At 59.4% G+C, this 27,279-nt stretch overlaps 1 protein-coding gene across 5 annotated transcripts in view; it reads right to left on the reverse strand.

Annotated features, from left to right (window-relative positions):
* Positions 1-1,380: 1,380 nt before the first annotated feature.
* The window catches only part of EIPR1 (EARP complex and GARP complex interacting protein 1), a 123,319-nt gene continuing 97,420 nt past the window's right edge, over positions 1,381-27,279 (reverse strand). For 3 of the 5 annotated variants that reach the window (XM_082745479.1, XM_082745481.1, XM_082745483.1), the window contains 5 exons: positions 18,947-19,046; positions 8,196-8,332; positions 5,635-5,802; positions 3,956-4,123; positions 1,381-1,906 (listed from right to left, as the gene is read on the reverse strand). In XM_082745479.1, the coding sequence (XP_082601605.1) occupies positions 1,732-1,906; positions 3,956-4,123; positions 5,635-5,802; positions 8,196-8,332; positions 18,947-19,046 (748 nt within the window). In that variant the 3' untranslated portion in view covers positions 1,381-1,731. Of the gene's footprint in view, positions 1,907-3,955; positions 4,124-4,148; positions 5,394-5,634; positions 5,803-8,195; positions 8,333-18,946; positions 19,047-27,279 lie in introns of those variants that run through there. The other 2 variants (XM_082745482.1, XM_082745480.1) reach the window with 2 other exon arrangements.

A 27,279-nucleotide genomic window follows, 5' to 3' on the forward strand; every position in this document is an offset into this window, starting at 1 on the left:
AGCGCAAGGCCCCCGGGACCACACACAGAGGAACAGGGGGCCATGTGCCAATAAAACTTTATTGACAAAAGCAGGTGGTGGCAGGGATCTGGCCTGCAGGTATAGTATGCAAAGGCCTGCCAGGGAAAATGAAAACTGATGTTTACACAAACACCCACATGCCGAGAGTCCCAGCAGCCCCAGTCATGACCACCTGGAACTGGAAACAACATGCGAGGCCCCTGGAAGCATCGACAGGTGCTGTGCTGAGAGTGCCACCTCAGTCATTCGCACAGGACACCTCTGAGACACTGAGCGACAGCAGGGGATCGGCCCTGCAGGGGCTGGGCCGTGGGAGGGGCGGCTACCAAGGAGCAGCAGGGGTTTGGGGGTAAGGAACTGTTCCATACGCAGACTGGGAATCTCTGCATGTGTTAAACTCTGTCACCAAAGCAACAAACAGTAACAAAAGCAGACGCAAAGCTTCCACCGTGGTCCCAGGCCACCAGTCCGTGCCTCCGCTCTGGGGTTTCTGACCTCAGGTCCTGGGCCTCCTGCCATCTCCTGCCATTGTCTTAGCAGTCTCCTTATGCTCCTGGTCAGGCCAGGCCCCTGCACCCCGGGGCTCTGCATACACTCTCCCTTTGCCACAGCTCTCCCACACAGTCAGCTACTGTGAGAGGCCCTTCACTCAGAATCAGATGCCCCCAACCCCCGTCCTGCTCCTGCTTCCGCAGCACTTCCTCAGCCCTGCTCTGTACTGCCCCGGCATCTGTCCACGTGTCTGCCTCCAGCAGAACAGATACACAACCAGCTGGCTGACAGGGGTTTCCCAGCGCAGTCTACACTGCCAGGTGGGCCCTGACCTATGCCTTACTCTGCCATACCCGTGGCACCTAGCACAGTGCCTGGCCCACGGGAGGCATGCGGAAGTTCTCAATAAACATCTTCCCCCTCCCCCAGGCCCCACCTGTCCTCCCTCCCCCTGGGCCCATAGAGGAGGACCGGGCAGAAGTCCACGTGCTCTGGGTTTGGGACTACCAAGGAGCCGGTGTCAGCACCACGACAGGATCTCACAAGGAAGAGTGATCTTGTGGACCAAGGGCAGGTGTGCCACTTCGGGGACGAGGAGTCGCACCTCCAGTACCACAGGCATGATGCGAGCAGGACCCAGTATGGACCAGCAGGCAGGACCACGTGCCCGAGGCTGACATGACACCTGTTCATGGTCACGGTCAGAGCCCCCCAGGCCAGTGGCCCAGACGCCATGGTCCACAGACAGGTCTGGCCCAGGAGGCAGGAGTGCAGCAGCCCCTCTATGCACGGGCCTCCTTTCTGAGCAGGAACAGAGACAAGGCGGTATGGGGCAGAGTTCTTGAAACAATGAGTCAGGAGCCCGTGTAGCATGGCCTTGTTTATTTTATTTTATTCTTAATCTCAAAAGAAAGAGGAATTAAAACTATGGAAACAGATTTTTTTTTTTTTTAGTGAAACTCCCAACACCCTGAAAGAGCCTGGAGAGAGGAAACAGTGACTGTGGCAGGACGGCTCTCGCCCAGTGAGGACGGGTCCCATCAGCGAGGGGAGACGTCGGGTGGGATCGGCCGCTGTCGGCAGAAGCTCCCTCGTTCCTTATTAAAGCTCGCGGGAGAGACCAGCAACGCTGGTTCTCCCAGACGCAGAGCGACCTGGGAAACTGTCCCCAAGGACCGCTGCGCCCTCGCGGACTGCCAGCGGAGGGTCGGGGCAGCGCTAGAGCAGTATATGATACTTCAGCGCCCGGGGCACCCTGTTGATGACGAGCCTCCCGTCGTAACTCAGGGAGGCAAAGAGCCAGGGGTCAGCAGAGGACCAGTCCACGGCGTACACGCTGTCCTCGTGCTCCTCGTAGGTCGCGATGACGCTGTCCTGTGGAGGCTCCTGGCTCCTACAAGGCACCAGAGACACGTGTGAGCCAGGCGGCAGGGCGTCCTGCCCAGGCCCGGGGCCTGGCTCCCCTCATCCGTGGGACAGGAAGACGGATGGCAGCTGGCGCTGGGCCACAGACACCCTCATGCAGCCGTGAGGAACCGGGAAGCCACCTGCCGACACCGTGTTCTCTCCGGCTACAGAAGAGCAGGGGCCTGCGAGTCTGCCGGGGCCCCGCGGTTCCGGGGGACAGTGACCGCAAACACCCACGAGGGCTGAGTAAAGGGTGAAGAGAAGCCGAAAGGACCGTGGGGACAGCCAGCGCAGCCCCGCCCTGCTCAGGGATACGGAGCTGACCCAGGGCACGCAGTCTCCCCCGGCTGGGCAGGAAGGGGTCCCTGGTCCTGGTCTCAGCTTCGGGCGCGATCCGCCAGGGCTCCCACAGCACCTCCCTGTAAATCGGGGCGACCGCTCTCCTTCTGCAGGGACCCTGACCCGACGGTGCCGAGTGACACCGCGTGAGCCCGGAGCACACACACGTCCCTGCCGACTCAGACAGGACGTCACGTCGTCCATTCTAAGTGGCCACACCCAGAACACGCCCCAAGGCCACGGCTCCCCTGTCCTCTTCTTCCCGTCTCTACTCCGCACTCCTGGCCTTTCCCCAGCGACGCAGCCGCCCTCTGGGTCTCTCCCCGGCCTCTAGTGCTGTGTCCTCTACCCCGTCCCCCAGACGGACCTGCCGTGCCCACCGCGGCTTGGTTACAAACTCCGCCTGAATTCTCTTGGGGACTCTATTCTCCTGAGTTTAGTAAGTCACGTGGACGGACCAAAGGAGCAGGACTGTGGGGACACCCACGCTGACGTCGCTGCCTCCACCAGCCTTCCCCCCCTGGGAGCCACACAGGTGCCTGCTGTTCCCCCGCAAGGCTGCGCACAGAGAAGCTGGTGAAGGTCAGGCAATCATGGCCCCAACACCATGGCGACCGTGTTTCTAACTATGTGTCTGCGTGCTTGGACAGAAAACAGCTGTGAAAAGGCCCCAATACCAAGATCTCTTCTCAGACACGAAGCTGGGCCAAGCTCCGGTAGATGAAGGGAGAATTCGGACCACAGGACAGCAAAGAACCTCGAGCAGAAGGACAAGCCCTGTGGCACAGTAGAGCTCGGCTGATAAACGCAACTGGGGCTTATCCCAGACCTTCCTGCCCTGGATGCAGGAGCCGTGAGCCTCTGCGTGCAGCTCCCCTCACGAGAAAGAATCTACTCGAAATACAAGGGCTGTCCTGTTTTAGAGTCCACACCACTGACCAAAGACATGGGCTCTCGGCTTCTTCCTCCACGCACAGAAGCCGCAGTCGCACTCTGCTCATAGCCCGAGGCTCTGATACGAGCCCTGGACCGGGGTGCCCCTGCTCTGCGCCAACAGAAGTGGGACCCACAGGAGTCCCGGGTCCCCAGGAGCCCCACTCTTCCCGGGGGTGTGAGCCCTGGTTTGCAGAGTTAGCCCCTAAACAGATGCAATTAGGGATGGAGAGCTCGCCACCAAGAGGCACGACAGCTAACAGGCTTCCCACGTTCCCTCCGGAGCCTCGGGGTGAGGAGTGCCGGGGAATCCCCCGCATTTGGGGCTGAGGGCGCTGGCCTGGAGTCCGCACCCCGCCACAGTGAGGGCCGCCGACCGGACACACAGCTCCCATCCCAGCCGGAGACGAGGACACTGGGGACTGCCTGTGGCTCACAGGGGCTCACGGGCTCTCATTGCTGCCTGAGCCCGCGCTGGAAGACAAGTGATGGTCTTTAAGATCCCCTGGACAGTGCTCGAGAAGGAAATGGACAGACATCGACCAGGTCTGTGTTTCAGAACCCACACAAGATGGCATGAGCTAACCCACCCCGACCCCCACGCCCCTGTGGCCGGGACCAACATCCCCCAGAACTGGGAGTCCCAAGCCGGCGGTGGAGGAGGCCGCCCTGACCACACGCACAGACGGCCGACGGGAGCCGCCTCCGCCGCGAGGGGCCTGGGAGAAGCGAGCCGCGCAGCACGGAGAGCAAGCGCCCTTACTTCCCCTCTGGGCGGCGCTCCTCCTGGTCACTCAGGTCGTCGTCGTCCACCAGGTGGCCGAAGGGCTCGGATGAGATGGACACCATGTTGGACAGGATGACCCTGCTGTCGCTGCTGCCCGTGAGGACAAGCTGGTCGTGTGAGTGGTTGTAGCGGACGTTCCACACCCTGGAGGCAAGCAGGCAGTTCGGCTCCACTGGGCCCCTCCTGGACGGGGCAGCGCCGGGACCGCGGGCAGCGGACCCCAGACCGCACGGGCGGACGCGGGACGCTCCCAGCAGAGGGCCGGACTTCCTGCATGTTTGTCTACAACCTTCTCTTCGGTCCCGGCAAAGAGAGGCGAGACCGGATGGAAGCGCGAACCTCAGAGCGAGGAGGGCTCGCGGCCGCCCTCCTCTGCCGCCCGCCTTCCCAAATCCTAACGGCCACAACTGCCCCAGGAGCAAAGGACAGAGTACAGATGACCTGGCAACGGGGCCAAACCCCAGGGCAACATCCACGAGCGGCAGCCACGGGGCCCGGGGGCCCAGCCCCACAGCGAGCTCAGTGAGCCGAGCGGAGAGCCGCAGCCAGCGCGCGGGGTCGCGGAGGATGGCGTCTCTCCTCGGACTGTGCCCACCACAGCAACTTACAGAACCTGGCGAAACTGCACTCTGTGCAGCATGCCAGGTTTCTGAATGTCCTGACCACAACCTCTACCTCTGAAACCAGTAATATGTCATATGTTAATTAACTGAACTTAAATTTCTCAAAAAAGGAAAAAAAAAATTAATGTCCTGAGTGCAGAAACATGGATTCTGGTAAGTAATTCAAAGAATTTAGGGACACAGACCAGGGCACTTTCCTGGGATGTGCCCACCCTGGCCTGAGCAAAATCTCCTGACAGCAGTTTTGTTCTTACTCTTCTAGATGTTTCTTCCATATACACACACACAAGCCCCACACACCCTCACGAGCTCACGTGCACATGGGCAATCACACACACAAGCGCACACTTACACAAATAACACGCACACAAGACCGCACACACCCTCATGAGCTCACTTACACACAGACAATCACACACAGAAGCATGCACTTACACAAACACACGCGTGCCTCACTGGGATGAAAGCTAGCTTACACCAGGCACACCGGCCCGGACTGGACTCTCACCTGCGTTAGCGCAAGTACCCAGCATGCGGTAAACAGCATGTGACGTGTCAGAAGTGACAACTGCTCCTGGGCAGCATCTGCCCCCCACACTGAGCTCGTGTCCTCCCCACCCACAGCACCATCCCCACAGACCGAGCGAGCCCGCGCCCTGCCGATGGGCATGAGAGCGGTTTCCCACTCCGCAGCGTGGCCAACGATGCTGCACGAACCTCTGTGCACACTGTTTGCACACACGTACTGGCACAACTGCAGGAGAACATAGAGGCGATGTTTTTCTTCTTTCCTATGTTTATAAATCACAAACATTCGGGTCTGGAATCGGTATTTCTTTAGGAAAAATCAAACCGGGTGCGCTGAATGATTCACAGCAGCACAAACTAAGCCGGTCTGTGCCTTTCCAAACAGGACAGGTGTTCGCAAAATAGGCTGCAAGCCACCCCACGCCCGCAGCGTGCAGGAGGCCCTACCAGTGGGAGTGCTGCTCCAGGGGCCCTACCAGTGGGAGTGCTGCTCCGGGGCCCTACCAGTGGGAGTGCTGCTCCAGGGTCTTCACGGGCTCAGCGGCGTTCCGGATGTCCCAGAACTTCACCTTGCAGTCGTCCCCGCAGCTGGCGAGGTAGTACTGCTTGTTGGGGTTGAAGTCCAGGTCGCGCACCAGCTGCCCGTGGGCGTTCTCAATGCAGTATATCTGGCTGTGAGACAGCAAGGGAGGCACACGGGACAGGAAGTGCGTCATGGGGACCCCATGGTGCAGAATGGCCCAGCCTCCTGCTCCCCATCTACTGCCAGCCTCGGGGGACCGCTCGGCCCACCATGACCAAGCAGGCTGGGGTTCCCCCAAGCGACGGGGCCGGCTTGGGTTCCAGGAGGCCTGGTGACCTCCCCCTCAGTGCCTCTTCCAGGGGTACCCAGCCGAGGCCTCTCCGAGAGCACATCTGTGACTCCCAGAAGCTGTGGGGTGACGCCGGCTCCTGGCTGTCCCAGTGTGACCTGGCCCCTGGAGAAGACATCAAGTTAGCAGGACGGTGACAGCCGCAGGAGTGCTGACCGGGTCCCAGGAGGACATGGACAAGGAAAGCAAACGGCCGGCAGCAGGCTGGCGGGACAGTGCGGGTGTGTTGGGAGACACAGACGGACAGAAGGACGAAAACACTGGAAAAGCAATAAAAAGCAATGAAGGGAAGGTGTGGGTCAGGGCTGGGCCGTCTGTCCACTCAGCACTTCACGGAGCACCTCCACCATGGCCCGTGCCCCAGGAGACCCAGGTACGACGGTCACATGGCTGTTTACAGTGTATGCACGCCCATATGCACACGGCACAGACGCATGGACACACACATGCACACACACGTGCACATGAGGCACAGGCATGTATGTGTCCAGTCCTGTACACACCTGACCTCCATGCTCCAAGCCGCTCCTCCACGGGTGTGGAATGAGAACATTCCATCAGTCTGACGCCCTTCTGATGTCAGAAACCCAAACGGGGTCGGGGAGTGGGGGGGACACGCAGGTCACCAGAGAGGCTGGACGAGGGTTGGAACCAAAGTCCCGGACCCGGCTGCGAGGGGGCGAGGCACTGCTGACCATGTTGCTCTGTGCATTTTCTCCCCCAGGGGTGACTTAGTTTCCCCAGCAAGCCCTCCCACTTCCCAGGCCTCCAGCAGGCAGCCTGGCTTCCTGTGATCACCTTGCACATCCCACAGCCATGCCAAGTGCGCACCCCTCCACCCTCGACGCGGGTAAACTCACTCCCTTCCATCTTCTCCCACGCCACAATTCCTGACCCTAAACCACTTTTTTATCTTGAAATGATTTTTACATCCCACACTTTTCCAATATCCTCAGATCTTTTCCTAAAAGAAGATACCCAAAACCCAGAAGACCTTCCAAGGGAAACTGGCATCTGTACAACACAAAATCCTGGCAGGTTGGTGGGTGCTAAGCGGACAGTCCCACACACACAGAGCACCGGCCCAGGGTCTTTGCGTGGCCTGGGGGTCAGTGATGTCAACACCAAAGCACAATGTGTTCCAGAAGAAACATCCAAAGCATCTTGGCTAAATAAAACCAAAGCCACTCACAAAAGGAGAAGCAATAATCAGTGAGAACCCTGCCTGGGGGCAGGGCCAGGGGGACGGAGCTCCGGCCGCCCAGAGCATGTCTGCTCTCGTTGTGGGGGGCGTGTAACGTCCTGCATTGGGTATAGAACCTCCTCGTGTCCTTTAAAGAACAAGGTGTGCACAGGGACTGATGGCCCGGGGACCCGCAGAAACGGCTCTCCCGAAGCACGTTCCTTGGGCCGACGCCCTTGGCTCTCCGCTTCCGCAGTGAACCCCCTCGAGCAGATCCACGCACCCTGAGGAAGTGGCAACTGATTATTTATTGGCCTCTGAGTTTTCGGAGAGGCCATGGACCTAAATTTAAAGCTGTGCCCACCCCCCCGAGGGCAGCACCCGTGACTCGGAGACAGGCGTCTCCGCAGCCTGGTGATAAATTACTACGTGCTCAGGGGTAAACTGTATCTTAACAGCGGCTGCTCGGCTCCCGTTGCCACGGCAACAGATGTGCACACCATCACTCCTTTGCCTATCAAACCACACCTGGAACAGAAAAATCGCTCTTATTTGTTCCATTAGAACCGCTGGCTGCAGCGCATAATGACTTTACATGACAAACCGCGCTTCCCCGAGAGGTGCCGCCCTTAAAGGCACAGCGACAGTCACAGGCCTCACCTGGGGCCGCGCCTGCCCACCTGTGCTCTCCAATCACAGGGACCGACAAGCCGGCGGTCCCCCTCTCCTTGCTGAGATGTTTCAAATCCCAATCCTGATTCTCACGACAACAGCCACCATTCACTCCAGGGACAGCCACACGAGACAGTAAATGGGCAGGGGAGGAACACTGGGCCCCACGGGGCTGCTGGCTCAAGCTCAAGCTGGGGCAGAGACACAAAACAAGACGTGTGCCTTCCTGCACAAAACCAGACGAAGACCGACAAGCCGGGTGTCCCCAGGCACGTGTGACCTGGAACCGCCCCTCGCGGACGGAGAGGGGGCGTCGGCGGGGTCACGCCATCACTGACCTCATGCTCCGCGTGTCCCACCCTCGGATGGTCGTGTCGTTCGCGGTGGCCACCTGGGTGCCAGTGTGGTGAGGGCTCCACCGTCCGGAGGTGAACTTCAGCTGTCCCTTCCCTTCCAGGGACGCCGAGCTGGCCAGCTGGGAATTGGTAGTGTTTCAGAAAAGGGAAGGAGAAAAAACAGGAATGTAAACTTTTTTTCTGAAAATTTAAGAGGACATCCTATATTCACAGGCTATTATTGAAAATAATTTTTGGAAATAATTTCTGAAAATAATCAAGAAGCTCTGTCTTCGCTTCTTTGCCTTTATTTGCACCTTATTTGGGGAAAAAAACCATCAAACTGAGCACAGCAAAAAACAGAAAACGTATGAATAGGCCCTGTATGGACCAGGACTTGCTAGGCTGTGCCCGGATCATGGGCTCCAACCGGAAGGCGGCACCACCGGGCACCTCGCACACCAGCCTCACCAAAGCCGCACTCAGACCGGGTGGTGCGGCTGTCCCAGACACGCGTGCCGGGCAGACGCCAGTCTCAGGGCACACGCCTCCCACCCGTGGTGCCCAGACGGACGCCGGTCTCAGGACACGCGTCTCCCATTCGCAGGCCTCCAGGCTCTTTCTCCAAAGGTTTGACCAAGGCCTTGTGAGACCCGCTGGGGCTGTCTCTGGGCCAGCACGGCCGTGTCCTGAGAGACAAGGGGCTCCTGGTCATGAGCGGGAATAAGAGCTTCCCACCACGCGTGTCCCTGCCCACAGGCCCACGTGGCCCTTGATGGAAGAGGTTTTCCACTGGCCACACCATTCTTCCAATCTGGGGGTTGACCCTCTGCCCACACAGTGACTTCGGCAGGGAGAGGCGTCCCCGGAGCTCTTGGACACCCGTCCCCTGGGCGCAGCACCCCATTCCTGTTACCTTGAACACCAGCCTCATTCTTTGGAGGAGCCCTGGGCGGGAACTGAGGGAGGTTTGACCGAGTCCCGGGGGACAGGGAGCGTCCCTGTGACTGTCCTGGCCCTGCAGCCCATCTCAGTGCTCATCAGGGCCCCTGCGGCACAGGGTCAGGGCGAGCCCCCAGACTCGACGTGGACAGGCCTGGGGCAGCCCCACAGTCTGCGGGCAGAGCGAGGGGATTCAATTAGAGCCGCAGGGGAGCGCGCCGCCTCCTCTCTGGGGAGACCGGCCCATGTAAGAAATGTGATGGAGGACACATGTGTCGAGATGGGACTTCTCCAAGGGACCCCTCACTCCAGCAAGCCCTGCGGCAATGGCCGCCCACCCAGGACACACTCCCCTGCCCCACCCCCTCCTCGGCAAGCTTTCCTGGCTCATCTTGTCCCAGAAAACCCTTCTCCAAAAACACACCTTTTTCCTGCCTTCTTGACGTGGTGTATCATGCAGGGAGCAGCCGTCCCTGAGGAGGCCGGGGCTGTGCTGAGCGTGCAGAAAGTCAGAAATGAAGGGACAGCAGCTGGGGTCAGAGGCAGAGGTCAGACACACAACCCAAGCAGAGAACACAGAGCCTGGCCAGGCCGGGGACAGCTGCATCAAGCGCCAGAGCCACTGGTGCCCATGAGTACCAGGCCGACATGGGCGCCCAGAGGTCCTGGAGACCACAGAGAGCCACCAAGGGCGGCAGCATGGGGCAGACCTGGAGCACAGGGCCTGAGGCCAGTCCTGTGGTGGTGGTAAGAGCTGAGGACGGGGAGCGGTCATGGGGCAATGTCTGGGGGAAGAGGAAAGGGAGCTGCCGGGGAGCCAGGACCCCCCGGCTCTCAGGGCGATGTCAGGAACCACCAGGCCCCCCACATCTCCCTCCTGTACCTGCCACACCCACTCGGGGCTTCTCTGGCGCCCCCCAGACCAGCGTCCTCACGGCACCAGGCCATGACACCCCACACGGACACCCCAAGCAAACCCCAAGACTCATCACAAAACTCCCAGGGAGGGCTGGCCCGGCTCAGCCTGTCAGGTGCCACGAGGGCCAGTCAACAGCAGCCAGCGGCAGGGGGGTGACGCGAAGGGACAAACTGCCCAGTAACCACGCCCGGAGCAACAGACGAAGGACGCAGCTCGACCCGCTCTTCCCCTCCAACTCTCCCAATGACCTGGCACCGGGGCCCCTGGGGAGCGCGAGGCATGAGGGTCCGTGGCGGGCCGTCTCACACAGGGCCCACAGGGGACCCACCACACCAGAGCCGCCACCGCCAAGCCACAGAAGAAAGACAACTGCCGACAGGAAACTCAGGACAGGGACCCAGCCCCTGGGCCACGTGAGGAAGGTGAGCAGGAGCCATCAGGCAGGAGGCGGAGAGAAACTGTCCCGGAGGAGCGACGGGCTTGCTTTCCAGAGAAGCAACACGACCTCGGATGCTAAAAATGGCTCCAAAATGTATGTTAGAGACACACAGTGAGCTCATGCTTGGCTTGGCTATTCTCACTCGTTTAACCTCCACGTGCACGGTATCAGCTAAGAAATCGTTTCATAGTTTCCCATTATGGAAAAAAAATTAAGTCAAAATACCTACAGGTGCGATTTCAGTTTTCTGAAGATGGAATTGAGTAAGATCCTTTCACAGGGACTGTGAAAGGGCTGAGTATATTTTCTAACTAATCAGCACTCAGTGCTCCAATTAATCTTCTATTAAACATACTGATTCATCATCAAACTCTTCAGAAACGTAAAAACATGAGGCTGCACCTTCAGAAGACACGTCACGTACCTTCGATGGAGCGACTTTTCTGTGAGGCCACCATGGAGAAGGGTCATGGCGTGGCCCCCAACAGGGAAGACCCGTGAGCCTCGTCCCCCGGCTGTCAGCACTCGCATCACTGCTGACCCACCGGGACTCCCCGAAGACAAGGTGTCTCCAGAGCCCACGCCACAAGAACAGTCCCCCAGACGCCGGCTGGCGGAAGCAAGTTAGGGACGAATGAACCCAATGACCAACCAGCAAGCAGCCGTGCACCCGTCAGCAAGTGCATCGAGGGGCCCCACCACACTGAGCATAGCAGAGGGACGGGTTTAGGGGGATGATTGGTGGCCTGGCCCACATCTCACCCAGCGCAAGGGGCAGCATTCAACTCCACTGGTGACGCCAGTGGGTCATCAGCTACTGCTGTCCCATCCCGGCGGAATCACTGCGGGCACAGGACGTACACCCTAACACACCCATTTCACAGAGAACGGCAAGGCACAGAGATTTCATAACTGCACATCAACAACAGCCAACTCACAGCGGGCCATGGTGTGAGTTATAAGGGGGTCCAGACACTGCAGAGAAAACAGACCAGGTGGGCTGGCGCAGCCAGACAAAGGGATCATGAAGTTTCGGGACCCAGGACAGCCTCTGGGGCGGCAGAGAACTTGACTCAGCAGAAGACAGCATGGAGGGATTCTTGCCTGAACAAAGCAGAGCCGGAAAACAACCCCGCTGGGCTAGGGGTGGTGCTCGGTGTCAGACCAACAGGACGGCGAGGCGATGCAGGCCGAGGCAGGCGGAGGCAGCAGAGCCCGGGGAAGGGCAGCCCGTCGGCACGAGGGCGGGAGGTAGGACAGCCCACGGGAGGCAGGCAGCACCCAGCTCCTCAGGGCCTGCGTGGCCCCTCGCTGGTGTCAGCCGTCAAACAGCAGAGTCCTCCGTGCTGAGGGATGTCCCACGATGACATTAGCTCACATTCTCCCTGTCTCCCTGGCTTCGGTGAAGCTGGCTGCCACGCTCAGAGGCCCACGTGCAGGAAGTGAGGAGCCCAGGCCCTCGGGCCAACCACATCCTGCCATAACCTCATTCAGAGCTTGGGGCCACCCCCGTCCGCGGTCGAGTCCTCAAACGAGACCCAGCTGCCAACACCTGCACCAGAGCCACATGAGGGACCTGAGGGCCGCCCGGCTTCTAGGTCCCTGACATCCTCACGGACATTGCCCCGACACATGGGGGCCATAGGAAGCAGCCACCTTTGCAGACACCTGTTAGAGCTAGAGAAGAGACACAGGTGCCGACCAGAGGAGAGGGGAGACGGAGAGTGAATCCCAGCAGCTGCAGGACGGGTCGGTCGAGCCCCCTGCCTTCGCAGCTGGGAAACCTGAGACCCCGAGTGGGTGGGCGCCTCACCCTGGGTCACACAGCCGGTGGGGCAGGGGCAGGACCAGCCTCCTGCTTCGACTCCTGGGCTCACTCTAGCGCGTGATCTAACTGGGCAATAGAAACTCCGTGCCCCGGGTCCATTTTAGCGACACTCTGAAAGCTCGCCATCGACGTCTGGAGGCCTGCTCAGGGCAGCCGGCACAGCCTATGCGCTACGGCTAAGCAGCCACGTGTTCTGGCTTCCCAGTGACCGGAGACAGCTCAGCCACAACCCCAGAGAGTGCACGGCACACAGTCACCTGGTTTTTGATGTTGAGCCCAACTATTCAGGGCCTCCCACCCCAGAAGGAATGACTAAAGCGACCCCATGAGCTGCTCTTCAGAGCTGTAACCGCCGCCAGGCCACAGACAAAGGAACACGACTCTGACGAAGGAAACGCTGCATCTTGTGCTGTCGAGAGCAGTGCACGTGGCCAGAGGCTCCCGAAGACAGAAGCGGCACTGCTGGCCACCGTGGCCCGGGGTGGTGAGTGTGCTGGGGACCAAAGACACATGCTGCCCACCTCCGAAGATCGTGGAGGAGCTGCTCTGCACCTCCTTGGCGGGAAGGCAGCAGGCGTAGCCATGGCAGGCCCTGGCTCTCAGAGCATGAGGGGTAGGAGCATCCCACACGGCCAAGTCCCACCGACATGCCCGGGCTCCCATGCGAGCCGTGACCACTGCCAGAGCCCCTTTGCTCCTGGTCGGGCTCTGCCACGAGCCCCTGCCCACCCCTGGGAATGTCGTGGGAGTGTCCTCTACCTCTCTCAGCCGGGAAATTCCAGCCCCAGCCTTGAACGTGAACCCCCTGAGCTGGAGCCCCACCTGGTCCCAAGTGACCGGAGAAGTGACCCAGTCCCTTTGAACCCGGCTTTGCTCCTGTCACTCCCCGGCACCCTCACCAACCCGGGCCACGGAAATGGAGGTATTCAAGAGCCCACCCCGCAGGGCCGCAAACATTAAATGACCCCTGAAGAGCGCGGCCGACAGGCAGAGCTCCGGTCTATCTTCGGGGGTGGGCCGAAGGCAGGGGCCGCTCCTGTCTTCCGGGGTGCAGGGTGAGTCACGGGACACGACGGAGCCGGTGGGAGCAGACTCAGCAGGAGAGCCCAGCCCGTCACTGCCCTCGGGATGTGCCAGGGAAGGGGAGGAAGGGCAAGGCGGCAGGGAACAGGGACAGCAGGGGCAGGACCCCCCGCTGCCAAGGCGAGTGGAGAGGGGCTGCAGGGAGGCCGAGGTGGGTCCTGCCATCCCCCCGCCCGCATCCCAGGCTTCCCCAGGTCCCGGGGTGGGCGTCCCCGCCCCTGGGTGTGGCTGCATGGGCTCCACTGCTTGGCGGGCCCGGCGGCTCCCAAGCCCCACCAGGGACTCTGTCCCCCGCCTCCCGGAAGCCAGCGCCCTCCGATGTTCAGGAAATGCACACAGGGCGTTAGAGACAGCACTGGAGAGGCGATCTGAGGTCGTTTTACATTTATTTTTAGCGTATTTCAACCAGGACTCTATTTGCAGAAAGAACAGAACTAAAAGGGCTTTTCCCCTTTGCTGCACCGAAACCTCAGGTCTCTTTGAAGGGGAAAGGGTGTGTCCCGTCCCCACAGCTGCCGGCTTGACCTTGGCTCCCCGCTCGAAACAGGAAAGGTCATGCGTGCGGATTTAACTTTCCTCTCCGAGGTGGATGAGAATATGGAAAATGGTCGCATCACGCCGACTGGACTCCGGTGGCCCGGCGGAGAGGGCGCTCTGTTCCAGCTGATGCGCGGGGGCGCCTCTGAGGAACAACGACGGAGGCTGGAAAGGCCGGAAGCGCTGCTATGACGACGCGTCTCCCGCCTGAGCGCGGCCCTCACCTGCAGGCTGGGGCACGACTGAAGCAGGAGGGGCGCACACTGCTCTTCTGTGCCTCGGCTTCTCTCCTCTCGACCTCCGGCCCTGGCACCGCGATCCCGCCGACCTGACCCTCACTCCTGACCCAGTTCTCAACTGTGCCCTCGCGCCGCTCTGCGCGCCCCATCCCTCCCGTCCTCCTCCGGGCCATCCTTCCGCTCCTGCCGGGCTCCCTCCGCCCACCCAGCCGGCCAGCTGTCCGGCGGGCACGTGTGGGTGGCTGGCCACGCCCCAGGCCCTGTGGGGCAGGCTACCACCATGTGACACCCACTGTGATATCGCCCGACTGGATCCATGTGGAAACCAGTCCCGGCTCTCCAGCGATGACACTGAGTCTTAGGCCACGCCACCTGCCCAGGTCACAGGGGAGTGAGTGGCTGAAACGGGACCTGATGTGGCTCAGAAGGCTGCCGGGCTCCTGGCACAGAGCCGCAGCCCTCATCCCCCTCCTGAGCCTCGTGCCCACCGCTGCCCCGGCCGGGTGGCCGGCCCACGCCCGTCCCAGCCCATCACCGCAACGCCACAAACTGGATTTCCATACCTCTACCCTGCGGACCCTCACACTGGGAGGTGAACCACAGGAAGGCCGAGGCTGTGTCTCTGAATTCAGAGTCCAGCCCCACTGAGGGGCACGGGTCCCACTCACCGCGGCATTCCCTTCAGCACGCTTGGTTTGCCAAACGTACTATTCACTCTATCATCTGCTCTTACTAGAAAAAAATCTTTTGAGAGCTTGAGAAGCAAATGCTTGCCCGACACCAACACCCAGCCTGATCTGTATTTGATGATTCCAAGACCTAACGGAAGACCAAAGAACCCTAGTTGTCCCTGGTATTTATAAAATCAAAGCTGTTTGTAGCTATTACGCTACATGAAGATACACAACTTAGGAAACTACTCCATGTTTTCTTGACAATTACGGTTTTTTAAACGACCATCCCAAAGCACACCGCAGCGGCTGCTGTCGGCAGCGTAGTCAACGGAAGGTCCAGGATGCGGACGGTGCTCAGCTACTTTGAATGCCTTTTTCCGAGGCTCAGCAGAAAACCAGCTCCCAGAGTGTTAACCCGTTTTCTGTGGACCAGTCTGATGAAGCCCGGTCAGCACCCTATTTACTGGGTTTGCTGCAAACAAGTGTTCACTGTTCTAACACTCACACCCACCCTCGACGTGAATGCGGCCACTGAAGACCGGCGAGAACCAAGGCTCCGGCTCTGGACATGCAGCGCACGCATGCCGGGGCCGCGACAAGCCCACCGTGGGGCGGGGCGGGGTCAGGAGAGCAGCCGCAAATCTGTCCCTCAAACCGCACCTTCTCCAGGACCTCCCCGGCTCCTAAGGCTCCGTCTTCTCGAGTGTCCAGTGAGGGAGCTGACCTCTGTGACCCCGAGGTCTGTGTCTTTACGTGGCCTCCTTTAAAATCAGTGTCTTTCTTACGTGGACCGCTTCAAAATCATGCGGGACCAACATTTGTCAACGCACCGTGTGAGCCCTCTTGCAACTGAGAAGGCACACGGTGGGTGCCTGGGGACCTCGCGGACCCTCCTGCCATGCCCTTGCCACTGGCCGCCGCGCGCTGAGGGAGACCGTGCCCGTGGGACAGGCTCCACGCGTGCCCGGCGGCTTCCTCTGCCGTCAGACGGGGAAAGAGCTGCTAGGTCAGTGGAGACCTGGGCCGTCAGACCAGAGAAAGGAGGACAGTCCCCGGCCGGGGGCCCATCGAGGGCAGCAAACGTCGCCTCTGCTGGGGATGCTGACTGCGGGGAGGCTGTGTGCATGTGAGCCTGGGAGAAGCTTCTGTGCCTTTCCCTCACTTTTGTCGTGAACCACATAAAACCACTCTAAAGAATGAAGTCTGTTCAAAAAAAGGCCCTTCCTCTGCAAGAGGCCCCGCGGAGAAGACGGGACAGAGAGCAGGGGCCACGGCGTGGGAAGGTCCCTCGCGTGGGGTGGAGTCCCATCCTCCCACACCCACCTGGTGGACCTGCCGCGCTGCCCCGGGGGCCTGGACACGCGGCCCCATGTGGGCCCCGTCACCCCAGGGCAGACTTGGGAGGGCCCCTGCAACATTCACGCCGGTGCTGGAACGGGCACCCGACCCCAGCCAGGAAAAGAGCTTCTGTTCCCCTCGGGGCCGCCCGTGGCGAACAGCGGGCCGGGCGTGAAGCGTGGTCACGGTGTGGCAGGCAACACACAGGCTCCCGGGAGGAAGGGGCACCTGGGGGCCCGGCCCGCTCATCCCGAGGGCACCTCCTGCTCCTGCCCAGCACTCTCCGCCCCACAAACAAACGCATGTTTGATATTTCCAGGCACAGCGGAAGTGGCCCGACCTGCTCTGAATAATTTTCCTGCCACCGCCTGCCGCCCCCACACTGATGCGCAGTCGCTTCTGCCGTAGGCTTTAGACCTCACATGACAGCATTTCTGCAAGAGCGCTGTGTCCTTGAAACCCATTCTCCTTCTGAGAGGCGTTCTGGAACGTCAGTGCCTTCAGGCCCTGTGTCCCTGAGCAGGGGACACCCTGGGTTCACCCTTGAGAAACCCCCGTGTTGACGCACGGTCAGAGGAAGAGGACAGCCGACTCCCAAGGCACCGTCTTCTCTGCGCTCTGCCGCTTGCCGCACCTGGAAAGCTATTTATTTCCACAGCGGCTGAGAGCCGCGAGGCCCCGGAGACGGATGAGCACACTCCGAAACAGGGAGGCATCCCCTCGGCCTTCATCGGGGCCGGGACCCCGTGCACCCTCCCCCTGCAGACCTCCCCTGGGCTCTGCTAATGATTATAAATGGCAGAGAACCTCCAATTTAATTGCAAAAGGTAATGATGCAGCGAGCATAAGATTAGATTCACCACAGAAGGCAATATCCTCCAACGATAAAAAAAACGGAGGAGCTGGGTGTGAAGACGGCCGGAATCGATAGGAAGGTTTCGGTATTAAATACCACGGCCGAGGGCCGCCAAGTGGTATTGACAGAAGTGCTGAGGGCAGATAAAAACGAAGGAGAGAAAACTAAATTGGTCTCTGCAGAAAATAAGTTACAGATTAATCACCCTACCATAAAATCATTCCGAGGCGGCCGAGGGTCTGGAGAGAAGCCCCTGTCGGCTTCCAGGACCGGCTGTGGGCTCCGCGCACACCCAGGGCTCACCTCTTCCCTGGCCCCTCCCGCCCGGCAAGGCTCCCCAGCCCACGGCTCCCCCCAGCATCTCGGTGACCTGCACTCCATCAGGACAGCACTGTGCCCTGCCCGCCTCGGGTCTCTGGCTACACAGGGCCACCCTCGAGAGGGGAGTCGGTGGGGGATGGGAGGGTGCTTGCGGCCAACGGAGACTCGGACCCTGAGGCTGGTTCCCAGGAGGATCCCGCACTGCCTCCCCCCGGAGCTGCGGCCCCAGGCACTGTGGGACCCTCCAGTTTCCTGCTCCGCTCTAAAATCTGGGTGACAATTACATTCTACTCTATGATATACAAATACATCCTTTCCTCAATAAAAATACTGATTCTTTCCTTTAAATATTACTTACACGCTACAAGGACAGACCAACTCTTAAGTTTACGTGGAAGGCTAGGAAATTCCCTTCTGACCACGTGGAGTTTTAAGACACTAACATTCTGAAGGGTCTGCCTTTGAAGCCATGTACCGATGGCGACCATCATTCTTCACACCATCTCCACCGCCTGCCCAAGAGGATTTAGTACCGAGACAAACTGCGAGGGAGAAGAGCTAGCGCCGCATCACGGGAACAAAGCCACACGCAAGGAGCCACCGCTACAGAAATCCATCCCTCACACGCTGCCCCGGCCCTCCTGCTACGCGTGGCCGTGGGGCGCCCTCAGTACCAGTGCCACCACAAGCTCTGTCAAGGCTCTAGATTTTTCTCTCTGAAGGCGTTACTTGGATGTAAACCAACGCGACGAGATCACAAACGCAATATAAAAGTCATAATTTAAAGTGGAAATTCTAAGGAATCAAACATGAACTATACCGATCAGCAACACGTCTACTCCGGAGGACAAGGTACTGGAGGCGACGACAACCAGAAAGCAAAACCGGTTCCCAAGAAAGCCAGCGCTGACTCCTAAATGGTGTGACACGCGCGGCCTGTGGGGAGCCGTGAGGACCCAGGCACTCCCGTCCTCGGAAACGGAGCCCTGAGGGCGAGGTGTGGGTCCTGCGGCTCCGGCAGGGAGGTGCCCCCTGGCGGACCCACGGCCATACCCGCCCCGTGTGGCGACGGCGGCCGCGGGAAGGCGCACGCGTGCCAGTGAGGGAGGATCCGCTGATGGACCACAGGGGGCTGGGGGGGTCATGGGCCACAAGGGGGTCAAGGCCCCAGGGCGGTCACAGGGGGATCACAGGCCACCAGGGTCAGAGGCTGTGGGGCAGCGGGGCCGCGGAGCACTGTCATTTTTACAACTCACATGGGAAGAAGCTCATAGCACCATGAAATTGTATTTTATGAGCACTCCAACCAAAAGGGACTGTAACCAGACTTCGAAAACCTGGTCACTGAGAAGACGGTACACTTGGAACAAGAGAGTATATGTCCGAATATCCCACGGACTCTTCTGGACAAATCATGTCCGAGGGTGGGCTTTTGTCAACCTTCAGGTCTGTGTGCTCTCTGCAGGGCCCGGAGGCAGCCTCCCCCGCAGAGCCCGTCGTGCAGTTCTCCGACGGGTAACTCTGTCCACTCATCAAGTGTTTCATAATCAATGTCAAAACTGTAAGCTTGTCACTCACCACGGCCTGGCTGGAGCTTTCCTGCAGGTCCCACAGCAGGATGTGGTTGTCCGCAAGCGAGATGACCTTCTTCCCGTCCCCCGTGGGCTCCCACGTGACACTGCAAGGAAGAGGAGGACTCTCGTGAGTAGGGACGTTGCAAGCCCCAGATGTCTTTGTGGCCGAGAGCCACTGCGCGCGTCCCTCCCGGGCAGCGAGGCCTTCCCGAGTGCACGGTCACGGCCGACACCCACCATGGCAGGACTCCAGATGGCACATGTGTGCGCGGCACTGTGTCCCCTCCTGCTGAACGTCTATGTCCTCCCGACTCAGCTGAGGTCGGGCGGTTAGGAGGTTAGGAGGACGGGCTTGGGGGTGCTCAGGGTCACAGGAGGTGGGGAGGGCGGGCCTGTCCCTCGCTGCCTGTCTGCGGGGGTCTCCTTCTCTCCCGCCTGCCACTTGAGCACACAGCGGGAGGGCAGCTGTCTGTAAGCCAGGAAGAGGGCTCTCACCAGATCGCAACCATGGGGACCCCCCGACTCGGAATTCTAGCCCCCAGAACCATGGCAAGCAAGGTCTGCTGTTTCAGGCCCCAGCCCAAGGTGCCTTGTGGTGTCCCCCCGAGCTGACGCATCTTCCCGGGGACTGAGGAACGGAGAGCTAACCAACAGGGCCAAGGATGGGAGGCAGCCCACTGCGGGCCCAGGTCTCAAGGAGGCCCTGCACGGACACTGCCATTTGGGGCAGAATGCCCACATCTTCTGTAGCCCAAGGAGTCGCGGCGATGGGAGGGTTCCGTGTCTGCCCTGCCTGGGACGTCATGTCCCTTCCTCAGGGGTCAGCCAGTGGGAGCCCCGGCTTCCTTGTAGCTGCAGCCAAAGCCACCCCACCTGATACAGTTCCCGTCCGAAAGATTAGCAGGGCACACAGATCTCGTCTCCTGTGCGGGACAGCCCCGGAGCTCGTCACGGGGTGGGTTTCTGCGTCGGCTGAGGACGTCCCAGCTGTGAGGGGCGTCTCACTCACGTCCCATAACCCAGGAGGGGCTGCAGCCCGAGGGAAGACCCCGCTGCAGCCGCTGCTGCCGAGCCCAACCCTGACCCAGGGCGCCCCTCCCTCGCCCCGCCCGCCCACGCTGTGGGTGCAGCTGGGGATGCTTGTAACCCAACACAAGTACCACCCAAAACCACAGTTTCTTTCTTCTGTTTAGTTTAAGAAACACAGAGTTCACGGCACTCACCACAGGTGTCCCGCTCCTACCGCACGAGCTTAGCGCATCTTCTGAAAAATGCACGTCACCCGGTGCATAAAACAGACCCGATAACTGGGAGAGATACCAAGAAATCCGGCGCTGAAATCCGCTGCTCCTGTTTTGTTACGATAACGGCGAATCCTCATTTGAAAACACCTCTTTACAGCAAGACGGTCACGCTTCCCCTGGTAGCCCGTTTCCATGGGTGACTTTGCAGGGTTCACGCAACGGACGGTGAAAGCCAAGGAGAAACGCAGGCAGGAAAGGAGAAGTGCAGCTCACAGGCCTGTCCGGGCGCAGAACGACACACGGACCTGCGCTCGACCCTTCCCGGCTTAGCTCAGTGGCTACGACACATCCCCCCAGACCGGGCTGCCCAGACAGCACACATCTACCCCACACGTTCCACACACCGCGGGAGGCTGGCCATCCGAGATCAGGGCTCCAGAGTGGCAGCGTTCTGCTGAGGGGTCTTCTCCCGGCTCGCGGAAGGCCACCTTCTCCCCGAGTGCTTAGCACGGTGGAAAGGGAGCCCACGCGCCTCTTCCAAGAGCACTGATCCCATGGGGAGGGCCCCACCGCCAGGCCCTCATTAGCTCCCAGAGGCCCCGCCTTCTCACATCAACACCCCGGACATCGGCATTCCAACATACAAATTCGTGGGCCCCAAAATGCCGTCCACAGAGCCATACACTGGGAGCAGAACGTTTAGGACACCGTGCCAGGGGTCCCAGAGCAGCTCTCATTCGTAACCTGAACGCCCCGGCACACACGCACACACGCACCAGAGGTCAGGATGAAGAGAGCCGCACGGCCATAGGGAGACCCCAGGGACAGTGACTGCCCCGTCCTGCGCTAGCCAGACCGCAGTCTGAAAGGGGGTGACACACGTATGTAGACTGCCGAACGGAAAGCCAGAGATTCCCAGTAACTCGCAACCCACAGGGTTACAATGAGCCAATCTGATGCCAAAGACTGACGACCTTATGGTTTGACTGTGGTTTCCCCGGCCGGGCCCAAGGCTTCTGGAGAGCAGGTTCCCCTCCCCACAGGGAGCAGCAGTGTCTGAGCCACGTGGCCCGTGATGGGCGCTTGCTCGCGGGTTCCGAGGGACAGTGAGGGAGGCCGGTAAGAGCGGAGACGCCGCGTACGCAGACGAGGCCCTTTCCAAGTACATTCAGTGAACCGCCGGTGCCTGAGGCCCGGGAACACCGCCAACAGCCCCAAACGAGGAAGAGCTATACAGGCGTCCCGGCAATCCAAACCCTCCACTGAACCTCACGGGCTTATTTTATGTTTTAGACTGTACTGTCTCCCGAGCCCTTGCTCAGACCCCCTTCCCGTTCCCTCTGCCCACTGTTCTGACGTCGTCCGTCGGGGGCCCAAGGCCACAGAACGAACCCGTGGGCCCTAGAGCGGGGGGTTTGAAGCAGGGCGAGCTGTAAAAACTAACACCCGCAGCAGAGGGAGTGGGGAGGGAGGGGGAGGGAGGGGGAGGGAGGGGGAGGGAGGGAGGGGAGGGGAGGAGGACCGACGGAGAGCAGGCGATGAAGGCTCACATACGTTTGCCTGAGGATCGATCCCAGAACTGTGGGGAACGTCGTGTGGAAGCGAAGTCTCGGGCTCGCTCCGGACCCCAGACCCAATAGATGTCGCGAGGACACAGCGGGCTCAGAGCAGGTCCTCCTCCGAACACGGCAGCGGCACTTACCCCTCTTCCCCCCGGCCTAAAGAGAGCTGGGTCTGGCTCTCCCAGGGGTGGAAGGAAAGGCGTGGAGAGGAAGGAGCGTGTCCTGTGGGAAACCACGGCTCCGCGTCCCTCTCCCAGTGTCCACACCCCCGGTTTCCATCCGCCATTGCGCGGGCCAAGAGGTACCTCGCTCCGGGAACCGGCTTACGTGTGTCCGTAATGTCACCAGAGCAAACAACCGAATGAATTTCAAGCAGCCACAGAAGTAACTTATTCTATATAAAAAGGAAAAATATGTGATAGTTTAAAAACATGTTTAAGGGGCGCCTGAGTGGCTCAGAGGGTTAAGCCTCTGCCTCCAGCTCAGGTCATGATCTCAGGGTCCTGGGATCGAGCCCCGCATCGGGTGAGCCTGCTTCCCCCTCTCTCTCTGCCTGCCTCTCTGCCTGCTTCTGATCTCTCTCTGTGTGTCAAATAAATAAATAAAATACTTTAAAAAATAAAAACATGTTTAAAAAGGCTTAAAAGGTATAGGAGGGAATAATGGCTTGTGATAGGAGACAGCCTGCTCTCCGGTTCTTACGGGGGGGGGCGCGTTTAAGAAAACCACAGTGAGTATAACCAAGGACAGCAGCCGCATACACGGGCCACGGGAAAACGAGGTTCGCAGCAGGTGCCCCAGCTGAGCCGGTGGGTGGGCCCTATGTCCTCTCGCGGACGGAGATCCTGGGCCTGGGTTGGGGCCACACGGGGGAGAGCCTTATTCCTGCCAGAGCCCTGTGAGACCCACTGCCCAGGAAAGGCCAGCTGAGCTTCTAGAAACACAGCTGCAGGTGGTTCTGTATCTTCAGAGGCATTAGGGCAAGTCCCTACCCCATCGTGGCTTCGCCAAGCCCCCATCTCCCAGCAGGGGTGAACTCGCAAGGGTCTGAGCAGAGACCCGAGGCTGCGGGAGGCTGCTTGCTCCCCTGCTGGAACCAGGACCGAGGCCGGAAAGAGCAAGTCACTTCAAGAAAACAAACTTTTGCAGATTAGGACGAAGAGAGGCCGGCCACAGGAGGCAGGAGGGGCTCGGCTGAAACACCACTTCCTCCGGAAAGGCCGCTCGGACTGCCCTCTGTCCTGGAGCAGCAGCCCCCGTCACTCACGTCGGCTTCCCCGCGAGACGACAGACAAGCCCAGGCTCACGGGCGGAGCACCGAGCCCAGACTCTGACCCTCGCAGCAGAGACACTTCATAAAGAAGTGCTGGCAGGAAGAGGGACGAAGCATTAGTAAGGCTTCCTCCCAGCCGGGGCCCAGTGCCCCTTACAATGTGTGCAAAGTAACACCGGAAAGGGTTCCAGTTACCAAGCACACGCAGCGAGGACCGGTCCGTGCTGGAGCCCCTTTGAGAGGGTTCGCTGCTCAGTCGCACACGGACCTCGTCAAGAAGAGGTGCTCCTTGTTCACGACTGTGTGGAGCTCTAGGCACAATCAGCCCCCGCGGTCTGCCTCCCAGCCCCACCCCCCTATGCCCCCTCCAGGCGGTGGACTATGGGGCTTTGCTCCTAGCTGACCAAACCGCAAATGGGATGCCCAGTGTGCCCCCGCAGCCCCGTGCGAACCCCTGGGCATCTCTGCCCAGGCGCCACACCACCCTACATTTCAAACGTACCAAACAGTGTTCGCTTCTCTACTGCACTTCTCTATCCCCGGGGCTACAACACTCCCACGGACAAAATTTTGGGAGTAAGTTTTTTACAAGTACCCTTCCCAGGTTCCACATAAAAAAGCAATAAAGCGTATTAAATTTTATTCGTAATGTCTGACTTCTTGCTTTTATACAAATCAGACCCAATCTGCCCTTGGTTTCATGAAAATCTTAGAGCTGCTGCTGGGAAACGCCGTCTCTCTGGCTCCTACTTTCCCCACAAACTCTGCAAAATCACCTGAGAACACGGCCCAAGAGCCCATGTTTAACCCATCTCTGGGCCTGTATCTGGCTGCCCAGCATCAAACTATGAAAACGGGACAAGGTCTCGTTCTTACAGAAATACCATCCTGGGGTGCCTGGGCGACCCAGTCGGTTCAGTGACTGCCTCCGGCTCAGGTCATGAACCTGGAGTCCTGGGATCGAGCCCCATGTCGGGCTCCTGCTCTGTCCTCTCCCCTGCTTGTGTGCTCCGTCTCACTCACTCTCTCAAATAAATAAATCTAAGAAAGAGAGAAAGGGCATCCAGACAGTTTTAGCTCAAGTACCACCACACCTAGGAGACTGGCCTCAGCAAAGCTGTAGCAGCGATGTTTCGAGCGCCAGTTACGTGCCACGTGTACACAGAATACTGTCAGACTTGGGTTCTGAGCTCCTATCTGTCCAAGCAACCCCTGTTTCTAACCACAGTGGTGGAAGGATCCGGGCCCTGCAGGCACAGTCACGTGGCCCATCAAGACAGTCTGCGACGTACAGGACAGTCACAGTCAGTCAACGCAACACGAGATCCATCTGTGGCTCCCACCACGGCCACTCTGCCCAAAAAGATGGCTCCAGAATGCCTCCCACCACACACAGCCCCCCAGCTGGGAAAGCGTGGCACCCCCCCAACGCAACACCCGCCCCCGGAAGTCAGTGCAACAGATGTGCTCAGCCATGAAACCCCCACCTTAGACGCCCCCCCGTCCTTGCAGGATCCCGCACAGGGAGCCTCTGGGCCCATCGGAACCCCCACCTGCCTGCTCAGGGGTGGCTGTAGGGATTCCAGGACCCCCTCGTGAACTCCGGCAAACTGGGTCCCCCCATCAGGGCTGCCATCCTGCAAAGGCAAGAGGCTTGCAACAGGGTGAAACAGAGTGTGCGCCCGAGCACGTTTTCAGGTTAACGGGCATTTCGTGAAACTTTCATTATGGTGCACACATACATATGCATTGGGGACAGTCGTCATATAAAATGACCACTTCCTGATTTTGAAATTTGGAGAATGCTGCTTCATCACTGACGCTGGTCTTTTCTAGCAATTTCAAGTACCTGGGTAGAACTTCCTCTGCAGCGCACAGTCCTCTTTTTACCTTTCCGGGAGTGCCCCAAACACTTAGCCTGGCTGAGATGACCCATTCCGTGCCCATCTGGCACTGTGGCATGTTCCCGTGTCTCTGGGGACAGAGCTGCTGCCCCGTATGAAATGGCCCTACATCACTGATCTTCTTTACTGGGGTTTGCTTTTAGGACAATTGAGTGTGCAACCCCAGCTACTGCACGTGTCCTGTCAGCACATGCTTCATGCTCCCTTTGACCCGGGCTTGAGCGGCAGGTGCACTCACAACTCACACGGTCACTGTTAAACAGCCCTCTGTGGGTGCGGAAAGCTCTCTCCCCTGAGGGAAACACATGAAGCCACAGCCCCTGCCTTCCTGAAATCCTGACTTGAGCTGCACTATTTTACACTCTAATTCAAAGTCAGATATGCCTGTTAAAAAAGCCTAAACTCCGCAGAAGTCCCAGGCTCATGTATCGCTGCCCGCGGAGAGAAGGCCTATCAACAGAGCATGTGGGACATCCCGTCTTCGCTCTACACACGGACCTCGGCTGTCTCTCACAGGAACGCAAACCACTGACGACGTTACTCTGTAATGTGCTGCTTGACTTCCACGTCCGGGGTAACTTTCCATGCCAAATAAATGTAACTCTGGGCAAAGGCCACGCAGAATTCTGTTGTGTGGACACCTGCGATTCTTCCTCTCTTTGAGCTCTGATCTCCTGACCCGTCCGCTGGGGTGACAGTGGTGTGCCGACGCCACAGGTCCGGGAAGACCGGCACACCAGTCCTCGGGACAGCCCGTACGAAGCAGGCGCTCAATGAGCCTCGACGCACTCGGACGCAGCTAGGTCTGTGCTGCTTTGACGGTGCACGGTGCTATTCTCCAGAGGCTTCTGGGGAAAGTCTTTTCCCGAAGACTGGGAGGGCAGTAGGACGGGGGATGAGGAACGGGCGTCCCGTGACCCAGAACCCGCAAACAGCCTTCCCACCCCCAATGCCAACAGCCTCCCTTGAAAAAAACTCTAAAACCCTAATTTGAAATTTGGCGGGAATATTAAAATTAGCACCTTTAAATGCACCAAAAAAATTCCATCAAGATTTATTCTAAGAAAAAAGTCTTCAGAAGAGGTTAGAAACTGAAATCCTTGCCCACTCTGAAAGGCAGCAGAGCTCAAGCGTGTCTCGCTGTCCTGTCCTGTCCATTCACACCCAGTGGCCTGGGCCGAGTCGCCGGCGTGACTTTCTGTGGCACCTGGCTTTTCCTCTGGTGACCTGTCCAAACATCAGCACCGGGCCCTTCCCCTCCGAGTCGGTGAGCAGTCTGGAGCTCCCCGTTACTGTCACACGCACCAGAAACTGGACTCAAGAGCTCCGTGAGCAGACCCTGTGCACGCGGCTTCTGGCCCTGTGGCATTTTTATGGTGACGACAGGAAGGGGAAGGCTTCCCCACATCCTCATCCCACGCTCCCTCTCCGCACCCCGGTCCCTGCTGAGTTTCCTTGGGCAGACCGCGCAGGCTCCCACGACGCCCAGGGAAAGAGCCGACGTGGGGTCTGGCTGCCGCAGCCTGCCCTCCTGCCCCAAGGCAGCCTGTGCGCTGGGCGCCTGGCCCTGCCCCCAAGGAGCACGTCGCCGACCGCAGACGACCCAGAGGCAGGACAGGAATCCAAAGTACACGGGCCAGGAATCGATGGGGAGTGAGAGAGACGCCGACCTATGGCAAAGCTTGTTCTGCAAGTTCCGGATCTCTCTCTCTCTCACACACACACACACCATACATACACACGTACACCCACAAATGTACACACACACACACACGCACACCCTGGGGGAGCAGGAGCTGAGCTCTTTCCCTTTCCCTGGAGTATAACACAAGCCACAGCTGTGAGCAGAGCCTTCCTGCTCAGCCGCCTCGGTGTCAGGAGGATGATACAGCCACATTGAAGAATTCTGTCCTTCACAGAGGACATGCCTCGTGGAGCGTTGACTCTGCATGTCTACAGGACGTGCACTGAGGTGAGCCTTTGACGTCTGCCATTTATTTCTGAGAGAATTTAAATCTGTAATCTCTGAATGACATGACCTGAAAAAGAAAGGGCACGAATCCGCCTTCTCGGGGCTGCGACAGTCAATCCCAGCACATTCGTCTGATGGCACAGAGGTTCCCCCCGCAGAACAGGGAAGGGAAGAACAGGTGCCTCAGACACCGTCAACTACGTTACCGGCAGCTTGTTAGCGCACTAGACAAGGCCTGCACGGGTCTGAGGGTGTGGGCGCCGGCCAAGAGTGTGCAGGGGCTTTGAGAGGAAAGAGCAGTGTCCCGCTGGCCACCAGCACCACTTCCCAGCCAGGGACACCCTCTCACTTCCCTGCGCCACCACATGGCCTCACTTCCCAC

Source organism: Mustela nivalis (genome assembly GCF_964662115.1).
Source record: "Mustela nivalis genome assembly, chromosome: 8".
NCBI classification, from domain to species: domain Eukaryota; kingdom Metazoa; phylum Chordata; class Mammalia; order Carnivora; family Mustelidae; genus Mustela; species Mustela nivalis.